The 21,582-nt window shown below is 46.5% G+C and overlaps 1 protein-coding gene across 4 annotated transcripts in view; it reads left to right on the top strand.

Annotated features, from left to right (window-relative positions):
* Nucleotides 1-21,582, top strand: part of LOC147723070 (INO80 complex subunit C-like) — a 169,995-nt gene that overhangs the window by 28,403 nt on the left and 120,010 nt on the right. For 2 of the 4 annotated variants that reach the window (XM_086965429.1, XM_086965430.1), the window contains exon 2: nt 15,584-15,677. In XM_086965429.1, the coding sequence (XP_086821555.1) occupies nt 15,675-15,677 (3 nt within the window). In that variant the 5' untranslated portion in view covers nt 15,584-15,674. The remainder of the gene's footprint in view (nt 1-15,583; nt 15,678-21,582) is intronic. The other 2 variants (XM_086965428.1, XM_086965431.1) reach the window with 1 other exon arrangement.

Raw genomic sequence — 21,582 nt, 5'->3', positions numbered from 1 at the left:
AGGAAGTTATCACTTTAGTTTTTTCATCAGCTAGCGACAGCAAGAAACATATTGTAATGAAGATTAGAGAGGCTACGGATGGATGAATAAATTATCAAAAGAAATGGCGACTCCTCCCTTTAGCAAATTAGCTAAATCTTTGCGTAATTTGGACATTAAAGTTATATTATTGTTGTTGTTGTTGTTATCGTTATAGTTCTGGTTAATTTCCATTCAGAGTGTCCTACACAGCACCACTCTAGGTAAACACTACTTTATGTAAAACCTGGGACATAGCACTCATTGAATCTATAGTTGGTCACCATGGGGTTTAAAGAAGGGATGGTTCTTCACCTGGGTGCCTTCCACAACTCAGCACGTTGTGCTGCCTTGGGACTATTCGCACAAAAGACAGCTTCTGACCATTGTTGTTTTTTTTTGTCAAAAAATGTTTAAATATATTTACAGTTTTTGTTGCGTTCGTTATATTTAAAAGTTAATAAAGTTTTATAATCCTACTTTCTTGGAGTACTATATTTTTTTTAAAAATCGGGTGAATGGGGCCTTGAATCGGGTTATTGTCATGTGTGGGCTTTGCAAGTGTACTGCTACAGGATCGGACATTTCAAACTCAAATGCACGTTCTTTTTCTTACCTTTCCGAAGCATGGAGCGCAATAGCAGGCAGAGAAAGGGTGATGCACGTGTTGAACACTGCCTGGCCTGGCAAGTTGCTGGCAGTGCCCCCCCTCCCCGCCCGCTCCTGAAAGAGGGCACACACACACCGCCGCCCCGAGTACTTCACAAATCTTTAAAAGACCATGCGCTTGTTCATGAGGCTTAAATGGTTTATCACCCCTTCTAGAACCCCTGCATCGACCCTCTGACGTTTCCTGGAAGAATTAGCACGTAACACAATACCAAGCCCTGTCAGCTGAAACCCCCGAGGAATCGTGGGGCATATTATCAAGGGGGTTTATTTCCGCTTTTTTAGCTTTAAAAGCCAAGAAAGCGGAGATAAAATTATCTCCCTATTACCAAGCTGTCGCTAACACCAGTTAGTGACAGCTAAAAGGAGATAGCGACCATCTTGGGCCCCGCTTTGCATGTCAGTGATATTTATCACTAATGACATGCAAAGTGGGCGTGCCAAGATGTTAGCGACTGGAAACAGTCCCTAACATCGCTATCTCCTATTACCAACTTTTGGAGATATTCGCGCTTAGCGCGAATATATCTCCAAAAGCTAACACCTGCCCTGAGCAGTTTTTAGCCATGTTATCCAATGGGAGGTGGATAACATGGCTAAGAGCATTTGCTGGATAATGCATGAATATCGCTGACTTTTCAGCGATATTCATGCATTGCGGCCGTTTTTTATCGCATTTGCGATAAACCTTGCTAATAGCAAGGTTTATCTGCGATAAAATTCGCCGATGTGCGGCGATAATTTTTGTCTCTAAACAAGTTAGAGACAAAAATTATCGCTAGTTGTTGGTAATATGCCCCCGGGTTTTTGCTTGCAGGAATCGGGAGGTGGGAGACTAGCACTGAAATCAGTAGTCGCACACCTGAATCGGGAGGATTGGTATGTCTGGATTCTCTACAGCTGGGGCCATAAACTACATCCGCAGGGCTAGGTGATAGCCTGGGTCAGGCCTGGACAATCGGACACAGAGGAAGAGGAGTGTCAGAGGGTGCGGTAGTGAATAGGGTGAAAGGGAGGTGTCGGGCGGGCACAGGGTGTGATTCTCAGGGAAGAACAGCGCAGATGGGGGGAAGTATATGGCCCATGCATGAGAGAGAGAGCGGGGGTGACCAGTGCGTGGGGGAGATGCTTGCGAGGGTGGGGAGCCGTGCTGAGAATCGACGGCGTGCAGAGAGTGGGTCTGGTCAAGGCATCTAAAATGGCTGCCGTGCACGGCAAAATTGTGGCATTGGACAAAAAGGCAAGATGGCGCAGACAATGTTTATCAATAAGGATTCATTTATAACAAAATATTTACTCGCAGTGACAAAATGGTGGTCAACACTTCCTGATTTCCATCGAATCGAACGTTAACAGACGTCACGCAGCAAAAAAAAAAAAAGCTCACGCACAGCCGCTGGAAAACATGTATCAACATATATGAGCCTCCTCAGCCACCCTCAGAAAACATAAGGGATCAGGATACGTCTCCCGCACCCCCTTATACCTAGTAATTTAATTAAAACGAAACACAAAATGGCGAATTCCCGTTTCGCTACCAGTTTGCGGCCCAGTTCGCGGCCCGGGAAGCGCTTCTACCGTGAAAAATAAATTTTTTTTTATTTTCCCCACGGGACCCTTTAATAACCCCAACATCATTCCTAGGGGGTCAAGAGGGGTATACCTTGCCCCCTTTCATTAAATTCCCCCTTCGTTTTTCACCTCTTCTTCTCTCTCGATCCTACCGAGAGATAAGATGGCGGCCGCTCCGGACTGTTTAGAATGTTGACAGACACCGGAGAGCCAATCAGCTTCGCATCGCAAAGTTCCGTTTAGCGAAAAGTAAGCGGACCGGAGCGCAGCCCGGAGCGCTGTTACAGATATATATCTTGTTTTGAACGTTAATTTCTCAAAAACCACTGGAGCACATATATTGAGACCTAGCAAAGGCACATCGGGCTAACAGTCCCTACAATTTTGCCAAGTTTCGTGCAAATCCATTCAGCCGTTCGAGCTAAAAGTGAGGCCAAAGGCCCTATGGAAAAATGAATGGGAAAAACGTGTTTTGGGACCCCCCTTTTTTCTCTGCCCCCCCTTGATGAAACCCCCCCTAATTTTCAGGGGCTGCTCAGAAACAAAATGTGCCATTTTCCTGACAATTTCAGCCGATTCAGTCCACAAACGCCAAAGATATTAGACATAGAATTTTCAAAAGTTCCATAGACAAATAATCCTAACTATATATACCTACTGGCGACACGCCAGTAGGTAATATATATATATATATATAATGTCCATGAAAGTTTGAAAAACACTAATAAAGCTAAAAAGCCACCTGATTACAAACAGATTCGCTTTATGTGTAATAAAGATGAGACCTATGGCATTTTGTTCACTAGTGCCTTTAGGCAAAGAGTAAAGGGTTGGAGTAAGGTAAGACTGTTTTTGAGATTGAGTAGTATAGGGTGATTAGAGAGTGAGTAGTAGAGAATGAGTAGTAGAGAGTGATTAGAGTACTACAGAGTAGGGGTGGGCGGAATTTGCTGAATCGTGTTACGCAAATCTCCGCGAAACTGTAAAAAATCTCTGCGAACACGCATAAATTCCGCGAACACGCGGAATTGCTTGTTCTCGATGCTTTGTTACTGTTCGCGATGCTTTACCGTTCGCAATTGCTGTTTGCGTGCTCTGGGAGAAATATCTTGCGAGCACGCATTTGAGAATGCGAACAAGCAAAAAATTCGCGGAAGTCGCGGAATGCAAATTTTTGGGCAATTTCGCGTTCTCCGCGGAACGCGAAATTACCCAAATTCCGTGAGCGGAACAGAATTTACCGCCCAGGCCTACTAGAGAGTAATAGAGAGTGAGTAGTAGAGAGTTAGAAGTGTGATTAGTACAGTGAGTAGTAGAGCGTGAGCAGTAGAGAGTAATAGTAGTGAGTAGTAGTTAGTAGAGAGTGAGTAGTAGACTAATAGAGAGTAGAGTAGTAGAGAGTAGAGTAGCAGTGAGTTGTAGGCAGTAATAGAGAGTGAATAGTATAGAGTATTATAGAGTGCGTAGGCGATAGTGCGTAGTAGAGATTGAGTAGTAGAGAGTAGAGTGAGTAGTAGATATTAGATTTAGAGCGAGTAGGAGAGAAGTATAGATTGAGTAGAGATTAGAGAGCAGTAGTTGGTGAGTACTAGAGAGTACTAGAGTTTAGTAGACAGTAGTAGATAGTAGTAGATAGTGGAGAGAGTAATAGAGTTGCCAGTAGAGTGAGTAGTAGATAGTAGAGAGTAGTTAGTGTATAGTAGAGAGTGAGTAGTAAGGGAGTCAATAGAGAGTACAAGAGAGTAGTAGAGAGTGAGTAGAGGAGTAGAGAGTGAGTAGCAGAAAGGAGTAGTAGTGAGTGAGTAGTAGAGTAGTAGTGAGTAGTAGAGTGAGTACTATAGAGTAATAGTGATTAATAGAGTGAGTAGTAGAGAGTACGAGTGAGTAGTAAAGAGTGACTAGTAAAGAGTGTGAGAGTAGAGTGTGAGAGGAAGAGTGTACTAGAGTGAGTATAGTTAGTAGTAGTCAGACCCTCATGCCGCCTCGGTCCTCGCTTCTCCTCCAAGCCACTGTACATAATGCCACTGCACTCTATTCTGCTGCACGTCACTCTAGTCTATCCCACACCACTCTGTTGTACAACATGCACATAAGGACATTGCTACAGATGGAGTTCGAGAGTGTGTGCAGTAGAGTGTGTGTGTAGTAGAGTAGTAGAGTGTGTGTGTGTAGTAGAGTAGTAGAGTGTGTGTGTAGTAGAGTGTGTGTAGAAGAGGACTCCACTCACCTCTGTTTAAGCTTCTGCAGGTCATCGGTCAGGTTGTCCCGCTCCCCCTCCACGCGAGAGGTTGGTCACCATGTCCACCTGCCGCCTCAACTCGCGCATCTTCTCCTCAGTAGATCTTGCTGATGCGGGTGGGCTCCTTGCCCTTGAGCCGGTTGACCAAGACCTGGTTCTGCTGCTCCAGGAAGCGCATCTTCTTGATGTAATTGGTGAAGCGGTTATTGAGTACAAACAACCAAGCGACAAAAGGTACTGCCTAGATTTCACAATCACACGGGCTCAAACCAGAGTCCCAAAATTATCTCTAGTTGACCAAAACATACTAATTATGCCATAAAGCCACAAGAAATTTTAGGAAAAAATATTCATTTTTATGATTTTCATGATTTCAGTAAAATGATACATAGAATAGTTTAACATACAAAATACATATACAAAGTGTGAGAAGTTGGCCTTATATATGATGTTTCCAATTCTGGAACCACCTTGTATCAGTCCAAACAATCCCTTATGGTGTCTGGTTGTAAGTCAACCTTATAGAAAAGCTATCCTAGGGGTAGCATGGACTAAGCAGCCTGAAAGGCTAAACTCAAGAGTTCGTGTTAAGCGAGCTGTTTTACCAATCACAATCCTGTAATATCAAATGAAAGGACACCACACAAGTGTATATATATTATAAAAATGTGTTTATTACTAAAATAATCCCCAGTACTCTTTATGAGCAAAGGGGCACAAGCGTTAAATCAAAAGCACAGTATAACATATGAAAGTTGCACAATTATGGATGAGGGCGGGTGGTCACTCAAACCATATATTAAGAAAGTGGTATAAGAGATACCAATCGAACAGTGGTTAGGCCTAGGGCCTAGGGTATCGCTGGGAGCAGTCGGGACAAGCAATGCTGAAGTCGGGGAAAAGCCCGCGGGATTCGGGTGCAGCGCTTAAAGCACACGCATGCACCAATGCAAAGTCAATGGTGCGTAAAAGTTACACAGTTAGAGTTTAAGGATACTTCCGCTTAACCTAGAAGGATAAAACTTTAGACACAGACCCTAGAGGTGTGTACCAGTGTGGGAACACCGGTGTTGCTGAGTTACCTCACCCACAGGAAGCGGGTGCATAGGGTCGAAGTGGCGTTGGGTTTCGTCACGCAGGTTGTTGGTGCTTGAAGCTGAGATGCTGCAGGCGATGTGAAGGAGACGTGTCCAGTGTGATCCAAGGGTGTATCCGAGTCGTAAAGTACCTGAAAGCAGAGGGGACAGAGTCTGGGTCACTCAGCAGTGACCATGGTGGAACCAGGACGGAACCAGGCAATGTCGGGCGCAATCAGGTGGTTGTCGAGGAGCTTCTCTCCGCTGCCACGTGGGCTCTGGGGCATCTGCGACGTCCAGGAGCGGGTCACGAGCTATCCCACGAAGGCTCTCCCCGTCGGCGCTGTCGGCTTCAAGATCGGAGCAAACACTTGGCAAGAGCAATCCCCGCAGGACTGGAAGATTGCTTATCACTCGGACCAGGAGGGTCAGAGCGGGTGCTCCTTTTCAGAGGAGCGGGTGCAAGTCTGGAGCAACCAGAATCACAAGTCGTATTTCAAGTTTCGTCGGCACAGGGGCCACAAGCCAGCGGGCAAGTGACCGGGCCAACACGTTGAGCCAAAAGAAGCAGAAGGGCCCCACGCAGCACTCGTCGATTGTAGAGGGGTGAGCTTCGGTGCAAAAGTGGCTCAGGGCTGGGGCTTCTCAAACCCTGGTGTACAGCTTCGAGGGTCACTCGTGGGCTGCACGGTCAGCGTCTCGTGGTCTTTTCAAGATGGCGTGCCCCACGCTTCCGGTCGCCTCCACGGGTCTCCGCTCTGCAGGGACTGTGGATTGGGCTGGCAGAAGGCAGGCAAGCTTGATCTCGTTGATCTCTGTCGCTCGAGTTCCGGCAGGAACTGCAACAAAGCAGACGTCAAGGTGCTGGATGGTGCCTGTTTGCACAGGGGGGTCACTCCTTGACCACAAGGGAGATTCTTCAGTCTTCTACGTCGAGTAGGATGTCGAAGGGTCCAGAGTTTTGTTTCAAATGTTTAATCAGGATAATCTGAGTGCGTTGGCACTGCTCCCATTCTTATACCAATCTAGGGGGCTGGATTACCTGCTAGGTCCCCTCCTATGGGTGGGACCCAGGAAGGGGGTGGATACACCCCTTTCCCTTTGATCCAGGCCGCGCTGGGACTGGGGCTGGTGTGCCCCAGAACTGGTTTGGCCGGATTATGCAAGGGGAAGCCTTGTGCTCCCCAGGCAGTGTCTGGTTTCTTTCAAACCTCCCTGCTACAATCCACTATCTCCTGTCTGGGGTGGTGTAACACCTCCCTGCGACAGGAAAGCCTTTGTCCAAGCCTCCTCTGCTGAGCTTCGGTCAGCAGCAGGAGGTCAGACTTGTGTCTGTGGCAGAAGCATCCATTTTGTGGATCTGAGGCTCTTTTAAAAATCAACCGCGTTTCAGTAAAGTAACATGTCTTCTCCCTCTAGAGGGGTGGAATGCTATCCCCGTCGACAGGACTGTCGAGGGGATAGTATTCCAAATCGTATGACACCTAGGGTACATGGAGTCCATTTTACAGAGAGAGCAGATAGCCTGGGGCCCTGATTAGCAGGGAACCGGGCCAACTAAGTCGAAAACCAGCTAAACACAAGGCAAAAAATCTGGGGTAACCATAGTCCGGTAGCCACCTTCCTACACAAAGCTTTCAGAAGAAAACACAGAAGTGTCCCATACATCACTTCAAGCATGCGTGTGATTGTGAAATCTAGGCAGTAGCTTTTCTCGCTTGGTTGTTTGTAGTTTAGTCGCCTGTGCTGCTGCCTAGCATCAGATTTCAGGGGTCCCCATTTGAAGCGGTTATTGAGGTCCTACAGCTCCACCTTCTCGTTGGTCCTGGTCTGCAGGAACTCCTGGTTCATGGCGTCGGCCAGGTTGAAGTCCAGCACATCAGTGGTAGGCGGGCCGCCCGGCTGGCCCAGAAGCTGGAATATGAAGGGGCAGCTGAGCTCCTGGACACCTTGTAGGTCCTGGAGGACAGGCTGCTGGTGGAGCTCCCCTTCGAGCCCAGGGAGACACAGCTCCAGCACCCCCCTCTCATTCCGATGCCCGAGCTTACAGTAACCTCACAACAGCTGAAGGGCTTTTTTGGGATACGAGGACGTTAATGGACAGACACGCAGTGGGAAGGGGGGGAGAGCACGATTTGGCCAAAGCCAACCAGGATCTCCCACTGCTCTGTGGGGTCTGGGAGCAGCCCTGCAGCCCAAGAGGCTTGTAGGGGCATGTGGAGAACGCCAGCAATGGCACAGAGATTTACCAACAGGGAGGGATCTCGGAAGCCTGGGAGGGATGGGGCAAAGCCTGGCACCTGTCTGACAGGCAGCTCATTCGGGCCCCATCCATACCGGCCTGCATACGTCGCAGCTGTGACCTGTGTTTGATCAGAGAGTAGAGACAGGCTCTTCCCTCCACCCAGCCAGGCTTCCAGAGGTGTCCTCGAGTAGCTCGTCCTGCCCCAGCCCTGCTGGCTGGCCACAAGCCCATGGCTACCTCTATAAAGAGAAAAGAGCCTCACCCATAGGCTAAAAGTGTTCTGGATTCTCAGAATAAAAAGCGTCTGGATACCCTATCGAGTGCTTAGCTGCGCTATATAAATAAAGCTCGATAGATTGATTGGATCACGCGTCCAAGAAACTGCTGAAAATCACGATTGAAAATGAAAGTTAACTTCTGTGAAGAGCAGGATGCTTGAATCTAGAATGGACCAGTGCCGGGGGCAGCAACTCCCTCTCTAGGAGCCCCCGGGCTTCTATGCCCGAGGCTCAGAAGTATCTCGTGTTCTGTCTCCCATGCGACTCCCGAGGGTGTTGTTACTCTGTGCTGCGATGAGGTGCATACATTAACATACAGCAGACGCATTAACCCGTCAAGCTATCTTGATGATATCATATCCAGTGACCTACATTCCCCACACTTATCGCAAGCAGAAGATTTACCCCACAGTTCGGATCGAATCTAGTAACCTACATGTATTTGACCCGGTGACCTACAGTTTCAACACAGGTGCATTCACCCGCTGCACTATCTTCACGGTCTGAGGAACTTTGCTTTTAACCCCCCACCCCCAAGGAGTCAAGAGAAGCGGAGACAGAAGAGGGCCCGATAAAGACGGGCGCATTCCGGAGTGGATCGGATTAGCGCAGCAGAAGAACTCACTCCGGCCACGTGGTGTGAGTGTGAATCGGGGGCACAAGAGATAGTGAAACACAGAACACGAGAAGAAAAGTAGGAACTGAGTGGGAACCAGCAGAAAAGTTCCATGAGACGAGAGTGTGAAGCAGGGCTACAAGAGGACGACTAGAGACAGAGTGTGCAGACATCATTAAGCGTGTACCTTCAAAGCATTTCTGGTATAGTGGACAAACCTTTTTTTTTTTTTTTTTAATCAATGTCGCCGCATTGCAGGTCGCATGAAAGACATCTCTGTTGCCTCGTTCGGGGAGGTTAACCTGGGTAGAGAGTTCTGGTGCCTTTAAAGGCATGGGTCGCAGCTGAATAACAAGCGCTGGCTATGACGTATCCTTTTCTCTTTGAGCCGTCCCACTTGGACGGACTCGGCCAGACTTCCTGCTGGCGTAAAAGGTTTCTTATCATCTTTATGGGCGAAACAGATAGCCCCATAAAGAATATAAGAAACCTTTTACGCCAGCAGTAAGTCAAGGAGCCCTGTCTGAAAAGGACGGGGCTAAAAGAGAAAGAACTTCACTAGGACCTCTTCTCCAATGGCTGACCACCATTTTGCATGACCGGTGACGCCAACCAATGGAGAAGAGGGGCGGGGCTTAACCCTCGCTAGTGAAGTACACTCTAAAACATAAAATATTGCGAGCTCGACTGCGCATGTGTGCAGTACGCCATGAGAGACCTAAAACATTGTCATTTAAAATGCCAAATAGCTTTAACTTTCACAAATGCGAGACCGATTGCATTGCAAATGCTTGTTACTAACTGCTGCTCAGTTTAACCTGGAAAATCGTGTTTTCTTTCCTCTCTCTCTTACTGCAGTTAGAGGATCTTGTAAATTGAGCTGTCTGACAATCATTGTGAAACAAAAGGCTATCAGTTTGTTTTCTAACACAACATTCTAAAAGCTTGTAAACATTTCAAAATATATTACTAATTACAAAACACAGATTTAAATAGGAGCAAAACAAATAAGAACACTTTACTTGGTGATGTGCCAATGTTAAATATTTGCATAAACTCAACTTCCAAACATTATTTGTACACTATGTAGTTTTATCTGCAAAACTGCATGTCAGTAGGAAATTTGGTGGGCATTTCAAAGGAAAATATGCTGACTGCAAATGGCAGTGTGCTACCACTTCATGCTTTACTCATATATTTATTAAACATGAGTTTTTAAACATGAACTGAGAAACATTCCTGCCCCACCTTGATGAAATGCTGTTAATGAACTAAGAGGCAAGTCAGGGGTCATGTGTATCCGATCTGTGGCTAGATTTGTATTGCATATGGAGCAAATGTTTAGTCTATTAAATCAAAGAAGAGTTTTTTGTCCAGCTGACATGCTAAACTCATATTTGAGTGCTCACAAATGTGATAATGAAGAAAATTGTGACTCCGTGAATTAAAAATATTTGCCCAGGATCACATAATTTAAGACCAGTTCATGGATCAAGACCATTACATCCAGGTCGGGTAGATTATTCAAGTCACTAGATCTGCAGGTCTGGTAACATTATTCTGATTTTTTCAAGGCCTGGTAGAGCATAATATGTTACACTGCCTGCCTTCAGTGCCTCAGCTGGAATGTTGTCAGGTCCTACAGCCTTCCCATTTCGCACGTGTTTGATGTGTTGCCTTATTTCTTTCTCGGTCTACTCTAGTGGACTGGCAAGTCCGTGTGAAATTGCTGTATGTAGGATGGAGAGTGCAGCAAAGGATTATTCTGCAATTTTTGAAAGCACTTCACCCATCTTCAGTTTTGGCCTCCTTTACCCATGATTGTCTTCCCAAGTTTTTCTTTAACGGGTTTTCCTGGTTTGCTGTATCTGCTGGAGAGTTTTCTTGTTATGTCGTAGAGTTCTTTCATGTTTCCATGGCTTGCTCCTTCCTGTGTTTCTGTGGCAAAACCATCCACAAATCTTCACTTGTCTACTCTTAAGCTTCTTTTTTCTTCCTTGTTGGTTTCGGTGTATTCGCCTCGAGCTTTTGCTTTCTCTGCTCTTGTTCGGCTGCTGTTGACTGCAGTTTTCTTTTCCTTTCACTCTTGGATTTTGAGGTGATCCTCTGTGGATATCTATTCTTGATGATAGTTTTTTGTGGGAACCAGTACTACCGGGCAGATTGACATCACTGTTTGTTTGATCTCCTCCCACTGACTTTCTACTGGGTCTCTGTCATCCTCTAGTTCTTGCAGGACTTCAAACATGTTACTGAGGGTGACTGAGTATTCCCTCTGTTTCTGTGCCATTACATCGCTGGGGTTAGTTTGCCGGTTCCATCCATGCTTTCTTCAGCTTTAGCCTGGCCATGACAAGGTGATGGTTTGACGCCACGTCCAGCCTTCTCATTACTCTCACATCCTGCAGGGACCTCTGGACCTTCATGGCATTTCAGACGTGGCCGATCTGATTCTCTGATGAATGGTATGGTGATACCCATGTTGCCTTGCTTGTTCTTTTGTGTGGGAATACACTACCATCTATCACCAGAATTTTCAGGGCTCAGAGATCTGTGAGCCTTTCATCGTTCTTGTTCATGTCGCCAAGGCAATGGTTGCCCAGGACTACTTCGTACCCAGTGTTGTCGCTTCCAATCAGTATGGTGATATCTCTCTCAAGACATTTCCTCAGGATGTACTGAAGTCTGTTGTAAACATTTTATTTTCTATCTTTTTTTGCTGTCATATGTAGGTGCATAGCACTGGGTAACATTCATGTTGATCCTCTTTTCCTTTTTTAGGTTTCATCTGGGGCCGGAGCTCCTAGCTCCGCCCAGGAGAAATCTATTGTCCCTACAGTGTGGGGCTTAGTCCCGCCCTCTGTTCCATTGGCTAGCTCCATAAATGGAGGCTAGCCATTGGAACAGAGATCTGTCCGTCAAGGCCGGACCAGATTTGTGGGCGTTCCCGAGATTTTTTCCCTCTCCACCCTTTTTGCATCGTCATCGGGCGTTTTTTTTTTTTTTGGTGTTTGTTTTCGTCATTTCATGCCGACCACGGCCGCCGGAAGAAGTCCAGGTGAGTGCGTTCCTTTCCCGCCCCCCCCTCCCACTGTCCGTGTCTTTCCCGCCCCCCCCTCCCGCTGTCCGTTCCTTTCTCCCCCCCCCTCCCGCTGTCCGTTCCTTTCCCGCCCCTTCCCGCTGTCCGTGTGCCTGCCCGCCACGTTTCTGCTGTTTGTTTCACTAAGGCCAATGCATGCTGAACACTTCCTCTTTCATCAAGCTCAGTGCGGGGTCAACGCTTAGTGTGCACTCAAAGCAGTGTGTGTGTCCCAGCGCCGCACTTGTTGATGAGAATCGCCAAAGAATTAAATAAAACTCTCCTGACACTGGACCTGCATTGCCGTAGAAACCGCCTTTCCCTTTACGATGCGGCTTTCCCTTTACGAAGTAACGTGTGATTTTCGGACTGTGTGGGCGTGTGCATGAGCAGTATGTTTACTTCCTAATGAGGGCTGTGTGCCGGTACACTGGACCTGCATTGCCGTAGAAACCGGCTTTCCCTTTACGATGCAGCTTTCCCTTTACGAAGTAACGTGTGATTTTCGGACTGTGTGGGCGTGTGCATGAGCAGTATGTTTACTTCCTAATGAGGGCTGTGTGCCGGTACACTGGACCTGCATTGCCGTAGAAACCGGCTTTCCCTTTACGATGCGGCTTTCCCTTTACGAAGTAACGTGTGATTTTCGGACTGTGTGGGCGTGTGCATGAGCAGTATGTTTACTTCCTAATGAGGGCTGTGTGCCTGTACACTGGACCTGCATTGCCGTAGAAACCGGCTTTCCCTTTACGATGCGGCTTTCCCTTTACGAAGTAACGTGTGATTTTCAGACTGTGTGGGCGTGTGCATGAGCAGTATGTTTACTTCCTAATGAGGGCTGTGTGCCTGTGTCTGTATCTGTGTGGGAGTGACGTGAGCAGTTCTGTTAGTACTTGTTACTAAAGGCATGCGGAGTCGGTTCTGGACGTTATAGATGCCCCATCCGTCCACTCATCTCTCGAAAGATATCAGGCACACCACCATCCCTTCATACTACACTGGAGTATATGGCAAGTACTTTTTTTTTATAAACCGCGCAAACTCAACCTATCATGAGCACCAGTTACATTACAGGAGGACACATTCATTTTTGGTAGGCACGGGGAATTAAAGAGTTGCCCAGATTCACAGGATGGTGAGCCAGCACCAAGAGTCCAAACTAGTTCCCAGCTCCAAAGTGGGCAGCTCTGGCCTAAGTCACCCCTTGAATATATAATGTGTTCCTTGTGTTTGTGATATGCTAATTGAACACCAGTACACTTTGTAAACAAAACATGCAGTTGTTCGCATAGGGCCGGGCATATTTTAGTGGGGACGAGTTTATGATGCGTTTAAAGTGTCTGGGCGCTCAGCTTACGTTTACTGCTCATTGGCCACTTTGGCTGCCCGTTCCTCTGAAGGAATGTGCACCGTAATAAATCCATTAATGCAAATGCTGCGTGTGAATGCCTGTCACTAGCATCAAATTGGACAGAAGCTTAAGAGGCGCTTTAGGTGTAAATACTGCAGTGTTGTGTTTGGTATAGGATTTAAGATGCAATATTAATTTTTTTTGTTTAAATCTTGTACAGATATTGTATTGTTTGCTAAGAGCTGATTTTCGATAATAATGTTTTGAATAAACACAACCTGTGTGATGAATCCAAATTAGAGATATTCAGTATTGTCAGTGACTCAGCTGAGTTGGAGGGTGCGGGATCCAAATTGGGTGTCTCCCTGGCCCAAGCAATACAGAAAGTGTTACTGATTCTTACTCAACTAGCTGGCTAACAGACCTGTTGAAATGCAATCATCTTATCCCCAAACATCAGCTGATCAATTTTTGAAAATAGCCATATGTTGCTATCAAATACACATTTTCTTTTTGAGAAGAGCAAACAAAATGACTAAAGCTTAAGAAAAAATAAAATAAAATAAAACCTGTTTTGCCACAAATCTTTTCATTTTTCGTAAATACACTTTTGACAATGGCAATGTAAATGACAATGCCATTTATTTATCTGTTTTCAAAACCAACACATAAATACAAATTTTGTCATTTACAATGCCAATAGCTCTAACTTTTCCAAAGGCGAAACCATTGCATTGTAAATGCTTGTTGAAGAAGGTCACTGATTATACTGGGACCATGGGCTTTCTGTCAAATCAAGGCTCTGTTGGCCTCGGCGTTTCGCATCATTGCTACTCCCCAGTATGTTGAGTGTTCTTTCTCGTGCACAGAATTCAGCCTCATCGCTCCTGAAGCCATTCTTTTCTCTCCAGACTGTCCGTCTAGTCTCTCTGATGCCAAGCAGGGCAATGTTGTATTTCTTTTTCTCCGCTTCCACCTGGGCTGTCTTGCCTGCTCGGGCGTTGTCCTCATGTTCCATGTCCCAATTGTGATGGTCTTAGTCGAAAGCAGGTGAATCAGCTTTGTGGCTTCCAAGGATCTCTGGCTTTCACCACAATGCATCATAGCTCTCCGTGAGGAGATTGCTCTCCCTCAAAGCAGGGATATCATTTGGTCTTTGGTTGATGTTTCTGTAGCTAGGATGTTTCTTCATAGTAGGTTAGCTAGATCCACGCATAACCCTCGTCCTTTCACAGATGGACCTGGAACCGCCCATAGCAGAGTTTGTCCCGATAACGCCCGCCACATTTAGTACTTGATGGGGTGCAAATGTCAATGAGCATCGTTTCAGACTAAACATATTAATTGCACAATATTACAGTTGAGATTTAACCTTGATGTTAACCCCTTCCACACTCATGACGAGCTGGGCTCGTCATGGCGTAGCCTCCTCGCACGCTGATGCCGAGCCCAGCTCGTCATGTAAAGTGCGATTCCCAAAATCCCAGCATGCGAGCAAAATAACGCTAGCGCGCATGAGGTTAATCTGATACCTTAGTTGCAGTAGAACCTTTTGCCAAGCTTTATTTTAAACATGCCTGAGTGACTTTTTTTCTAATCGCACATACCACCCACTTAAGCACTGTGCCGTCATTCTGTCTCACGGTTTACAACACCCTTATGTTGCAGTTGTATGCCATTCATGTTTCTGAGTTATTAATTGCATGGAGTAAGTTTTAAGTGATTCTTTGGAGGACATACGTATGCCAATCAGCTGTGGACTAATATACCAGAAGATTATGGAATTAATGTTTCATAAATGTATATTTCCCCAGAAGTTAATTGTGTAGTAGATATGGATAGTTATTGGTTGAAAAAGTAATTCGGAATCCTTATGACTCAAAAGGAGCCACTCTTCCCAGCATGATACAATGCCGTTACAACTTGTACCTGGTAATATCGGAGCTCTGATATACCTGAAACGCCAACATCATTTGTGACCTCAATGCACAGCACTAAATGGGGCAAGCAGATTTTTCTAATTTCTGTAGCATTTTGCTCAGTCTATATGTACAAAGTTTATACATTTCTACATCTCTTTAGCATGCTCTATCGTCTGTCAAATTAAATGAATGTTTGCAATTGTTCCCTCAAATATTTGTTGTCAATTCGATCTAAATGTCTTTTCCACTCGGACTTTGAATAATTGGTTACTGCTTAATTAATCAACACAGAATTGTGACCAAAGTGGGAAATATGAGGACGGTCATGTTCTAATTTAACTGCAAGAAAACTTAATATCCCTTGCAAATGGTATGTTCTAGTCCTCTCCTGACTATTTCAAAAGTGAAAAATGTATGCTTCTACTGATATTGCGCTTGTAGTTCCTATTGTCATTATATGCCATCCGTTAAACCTATTGTGTATTGCAAAGTGAGAACATATGTTTTAAATTTAACAGTTTGTTATACCTAGGCTGCCGCTGAAGAATACAGAACAGAACTCTTCTGGCGTATCAGAGCACCGCGGGGCAAAACCTCAAAATTTGTGTAATGGTAAGTCCCAGCATAGCTTGAAGTCAACTTTCAGGTATACCACTACATAGTATGCTTTGCCTTCCTAAGGAAACCTTGCAGCAACAACTAAAGCAGCTTATGCCTATAAATTATTTGTACATTTCTCAACTCCCTCTGTATCTCTTTACTTGCTATGAAAGTGGATCTTTGTGCTCGAGGGGCACTTTGCCCACATCTACTACAAGACCAGACTACATGGTCACTGCAAATAGACATTCAATGTAGGCTGCATATTGTAATTCTTATCTATGTTCTCTGCTTAGTCTTTTGTAAATTTAAGGTTCTTCTAGATATTTGGGAAGATTTCAGTTTTTAACTCTCGCCATGTTAAGAAAACTAGCAATGGATGACCAGATGCTTTTGTCATTGTATTACTATTGATATCATGGATAATTTTCTCGTATTTTCATAGAAAATGTGCACAGTTACCCATCATCATTGTAAAATATGCAACACTTGTAGAATACAGTATTAAATACCAAATTACTATATCACTGGGAGTTAGTTTATGACAGCCAGGAATTCGGGACTACAAGTGATATAGATCATTGTTGGAATACTTAAAGTATGCAGTCATAATCCCTGCATTCTCCTCTGTTCTGATCATTTATTAATTCAGGGCTTGATAAATCAACAATTGCCCACTAGACAAGCAGGTTAAGTACCTTAAGAAAGGTATTCGACCCTCAAAGTATCTGCTTGACCTTCTATTCTGAAACTAGTAGAAAAATACAGATACAGTGGTCCAGGTTTGAAACTTTTCCATTATTCCTTCCTTAAATGTTATACTGCAATGCAGGCGTACTGGAGTCAATAACATGTATTAGGATGCTTGGGATATGACCATTCCATGAATGCTTTCAGAACCAAGACTGACACATGATTGGACAAGTCCCATCTCAGCTGGGATTTCTTGCCTATACCTGACAAAGGCCAGGACTGCTAATATTTTAGCTACTAGTCTGGCCTGTGACTGAGTATAAACAACCCTTTTCAAATGCAAGTCTGGTATGTCTTGTGTTCTACTCATACCAAGCTATACTAGTCATTTTCAGTCTTTCTGGTTGTGGTGCTGACTTTTAAAAAAAACTTTCTTTTCAGTTTTATTCCTATTGAAACATACAGCTTAGCATATAAACCGTATTACATTGGCATAGGCAGGAATCTGAGCAAACGTGGTATACAAACATCATATGAGTACAGGACAACATGAGTCAACTTACCTGGAGCAGTGTTAATATAGAATCAAAATTTCAGAATCCCTCTCGCAGTGATACAGGTCACAGGTGCTCCAGCAGGGAACACAACACAGATGAGGCCCCACATATCTAAAATCCCAGAGGGAAGATCGCAAACTGTGCAGTCAAATAGTGTAAGTGTGGATTCAAACATTATGAGAGTAACACAGTCCAATACTATGAGTCTCATTAAGGATGTAGGCTCATTCTCGCTCTCCTCTACAGATAATGTCTCTGCTTCGATTCCAGCCAGGTAAACCTGATATGGACCCCAAATGTCCCATGGGCGACTACAGATCAGGAGCAGTCCCCGGGAAGTATCTGACTGCTTATTACAGTATGTCATATATTTGTGCCATTCCTGTATAGTTGAAAGAGGGCCTCAGATATAACGCATTGCCACCCTGCGCTTCCTAAACAGTAAGCCTATAGCAACCAGCCGTTGAATAGTGCTACACAATAATTTATCATATCTTAGTAATGCCAAAAGCTGGTTCGGGACCAACTGTTCGACTAACGCACCCAGCTCTCTAGACACCACTCGCTAAAAGCTTGTACGCCAACTGTACACATCTAGCTTCTGCCTCGGTGCATCGTGGGCAACCAGCACTGCCACGCAGCCTGTACCTATGTAGTTTGGCTGCCATATAGTATACTGTGTGAACATATTTAAAACCAAAGCCTATGCTTTCAGAAGACCGTATTCACAAGTGAGCAGTATTATTTCCATTGATCATCGCTGATGGTGATCATTAGGTCCCTCTGCCAGTCCAGTCAATCCCCTGACAGCTCTGGTCTACGTGCTTCCACGATGATGCCAGGCTCAGAGGATGATGTTTGAGTCCAAGACGTCATAACGTTGCACTGGTCATCTAAAAAGGGTTAAGTTACCTGGACTGGGAACCCAGTAGTTGCACTAATTGTGACTATGCAGCCCAATAATACATATCCAAGTCTGGGGCGTTGAGCCACCCAATATTGTAAGGTAAGGTCAAGGTTATTCACCCTACTCTAATCTGTTTGCCCCCCTGGAGTTTATCAAACCTAGATCGGGTCAGAAGAAGCAGAAGTTTTGGGAAGAAAAAATAGTAACCGAGTAAGGACTACCACTTTCATGATAGCTACATGCCCAACAAGCAACCAGGGCAACCTCGTCCAAAGATCCACCTCTTCCGAAAGGCACTGCATTGCTCTGCCATAATTGTCTAGCATAAAAACATCTAAGTCTGAGTGAACCTGTATTCCTAGGTAACGCACCGAGTCCGTTGACCACTGTGAAGGTTATGTGGTGCTGACTTTTGACTGACTTCTTTCCAAGTCTAGGAATACAAACATTGATGAGTGCAGTGCTTGAATTAAGCTAAGCCTTTGGTATTTAATTCAGGGCCACATCCCGGTCTGTGGTATTTTTTTGGCCTACCGTGTGACATCTGAAAGGAGTCAACTGTGGTCCTGCTTCAATAGGAAAGACCATGCTGAACTGCCAGACTAGGTCTTCTCCAGATTGGAACATGAGAACCCGCAGACCAGTTACAGCTTATTTGGGTCTTGTCAGCATGTTGCAGCTTGGGCCCTATATCACAGTGAACACAAGCCCCATAATCTGGACATCTCCCCACACATATGGCCTTACACAGTAGAAAAGAAAGTCCTAGATGGAATGTTTGAATTGATTTCAGCCATTGCTAATTATGTGCCGCATCCCAGTGCATTGTTTTTTGGCCACCATGTCATCTCAGATAGAAACCAGTTAAAGAGAAATGAGTCTTTCTCCGAAAGGAACAGTCTAGCTTGAAATGCATGCCAGGTCCGGTCTGAATAGGAACACAAGCAACCTAGACCTGTTTAGGCCTATTTGGGCCTCTTCCATAATATCTAGTCTCCAATATGTTATTGGACATCGCCTAACTTTGTCATCACTGAATTGCAGTATATGTTGTGGAGCTGGCCCAGTACAGAAGCCTACTCTGCCTGCTGAGAGAGGGGCGTAAGATACCCCTATAGGTAAGAACCCCCAGAGGATTCTATGCCTGAGCGCCGGGACAGCCAGGAAGTACAGGTGAGTGTGGGAGAAACAAAGGAACAGACCAGAGTAGTAGAGCGTATCTCCCTGCTTTCTAATCTCTACTTAAACCATAACTTACATGCTTGACCAACCAAAGAGAAGGAAAGAGTGTTACAATGTACACTGCCTCCGAAGATTGCACTCAACATTTTGCATCCAGCGCTGACTCTGCCAACAAGCTGAGGATCACTGATGAATCGTTGGCACCCAAGGGCTCTTCACTTGTCCTCACATGCCAGACCTCAGGATGCTTTGGGGCCACTCCTGCAAAGTCTTCGGATTCATGGTCCGGAAGTCGGAGCAGGACTTGGGGTTGTGGTCACGCTCCAAGCAGAACAGGCACATGCGGTGCGGATTCGTCACCAACATCAGTTGGCTACAGGAACCGCAAGCCTTGAAGCTAGATGTCACGTCGGACCGGCTTTAAGGCTTGCGACTCCTGTCGCAAATTGATGTTGGTCACAGACCTGCACCTCGTGTGCCTTTGGTGCTTGGAGCGCGACCACGACCCAAAGTCGTGTGGGAGCGGTCCCGAAAGCTTCTCAAAGCCCGGCAGTCCGCTCCGTGCCGTCCAAGGTCTTGGTCGGGAGGGAGTTTGCGGGACCAGTCACGGAGCCACCACTACCACTCGTCATCGAAGTCTTCGTGTTCAGGTAAGTTGAAGCACAAGAAGAAGGTGAAGAAGGATAGTCGCTCTTCACGTTCTCCCCGTCCTGTTAAAGTCGACTCCGGCCTTTCCGGGAGTCGCAGGGCCCCAAAGGATCCAGGCCTGGATCCTAATCGGCGCCGGTCGGCCTCGTGACACCTCCTCCGGCAGCAAATCTAGTGACTACACCGTCGACGCCAGTTGTCCCCATCTGGCGTCGGCCTGGCATCCCACTCAATAAGGACATGGAGCCAAACCAACGTCGTCCGACGTTTGGACCAGCGCAGGCTGGTACTTTTGTACCCCTGTTCTCCCCTGATGTTTCCTACCGCCCTGAGTGGCTACCAGGAGAGGGTGAAGAGGACTGGGATGGGTCTGTGGACTCTCTTGCAGATCAGTAAGAGAAACCGGACTGGAGAGAGTGATTGGGTGATGCCAGTGGTCTGGGAACCTCCCCAGACCTCGGCATACTTTCTCCACCGCTGCCGTTCAATTAGGCCCTCACGGACATCCTTTTGGGCACTTGGTCCAAGCCCAACTCAGTGGCTCCTGCGGATAGGATGATTGCTTGACGCCACCGCCCAGCCCTGAGCAACTCCATTTTCCTCTCACCATCCCACCCTTGAGAGCTTGGTAGTCCAAGCCTCCACTTCCAAGGGCGCATTCCCTAACGCACAACCTGATAGGGAATCCAAGAAGCTGGACCACCATCGGAATAATGTTTTCTTTCTCCAGCTTGGGACTGCGGTCGGTAAACAAAGCATGTCTCTTGGGCTGTTATTCCTACTCATTGGAGTTGCGCAGGTGCTGCCACAGTGCCCGGATGAGGCCCGGGCCGTGCTCTCCCATGCCGTTGCCGAAGGGAGAGACACAGTGAAGTTCACCATCTGATGTGGGCTGAACACCGCTGACTCACTAGGCAGAACGATTCCCACATTGGTAGCCTTTCGATGCTACGCCTGGTTGAGGTTTACTGGCTTTTTGGGTGATGTTCCAACTACCCTTTTGGACATGCCCTTTGATGGCTGTTGCTTGTTTGGCGATAAGGTGGGCAACACGCTTGAGCGTTTGAAGGACTCTAGGGCTATGGCCGGGTGCTTGGGCCTCACATCCACCTCCCGCCCCGCCCAGCGCAGTCTGCCTTTCGCCCCTTTCGTGGCTACGGAAGGGGTGCCCTACCACATTCCTCCCAGAGCCATAGGCCTGCACAAGCCATCCAGCATATGCATGGCCTGGGATGTGGGACCCAATGCCGTGGGTCTGGGGGCCAGTAGACAGGCCAGTCCACCAGCGCTCCCACTGCAGCAGTCTCCAAACCCTCCTAGTCTGACCTTTCAGGGCCACCGTTTGCCAGGGGGCGGCAGCATTCGCCATCACCTCCCCCACTGGCACACCATCACGACGGACAAGTGGGTTTTGCAGATAGTCTGAAGGGGCTACTCCCTCCCGTTTGGAGACTTCCCCTCCATCCATGCCACCTCAGAACCATTGCATGTCAGAGGATCACTTGGACCTTCTCCAACAGGAAGTTCTGGCTCTCTTGTCCGAAAGAGCCATCAAGCTTGTTCCTGGCCCAGAAGAAGGTTGTGGTTGTTATTCTCACTACTTTCTAGTACCCAAGAAGAACAAGGGCCTGCGTCCTATCTTGGATCCCTGGAACGTCAATCGCTTCCTCTGGAAGGAGAAGTTCAAAATGCTGACCCTTGCTCGGGTCATGTCTGCTCTCGATCCAGGAGACTGGATGGGAGCATTGGGCTTGCAGGACACCTATTTTTACATCCCCGTCCTGCTGGCCCATCAGCGTTACCCATGGGTCACGGTAGGCCACGAGCACTTTCAGTTTACTGTACTCCCCTTCGGCCTTACTAGTGCCCCTCGGGTGTTCACCAAAGTGATGGCAGTGGTTGCACCTCATCCGCGCAGATCAGGGGTTCC

This window comes from Lissotriton vulgaris, chromosome 4_1, assembly GCF_964263255.1.
Source record: "Lissotriton vulgaris chromosome 4_1, aLisVul1.2, whole genome shotgun sequence".
Lineage (NCBI taxonomy): Eukaryota > Metazoa > Chordata > Amphibia > Caudata > Salamandridae > Lissotriton > Lissotriton vulgaris.
The sequence above is the reverse complement of the archived record's forward strand: the minus strand, read 5'-3'. Positions and strand labels throughout refer to the sequence as shown.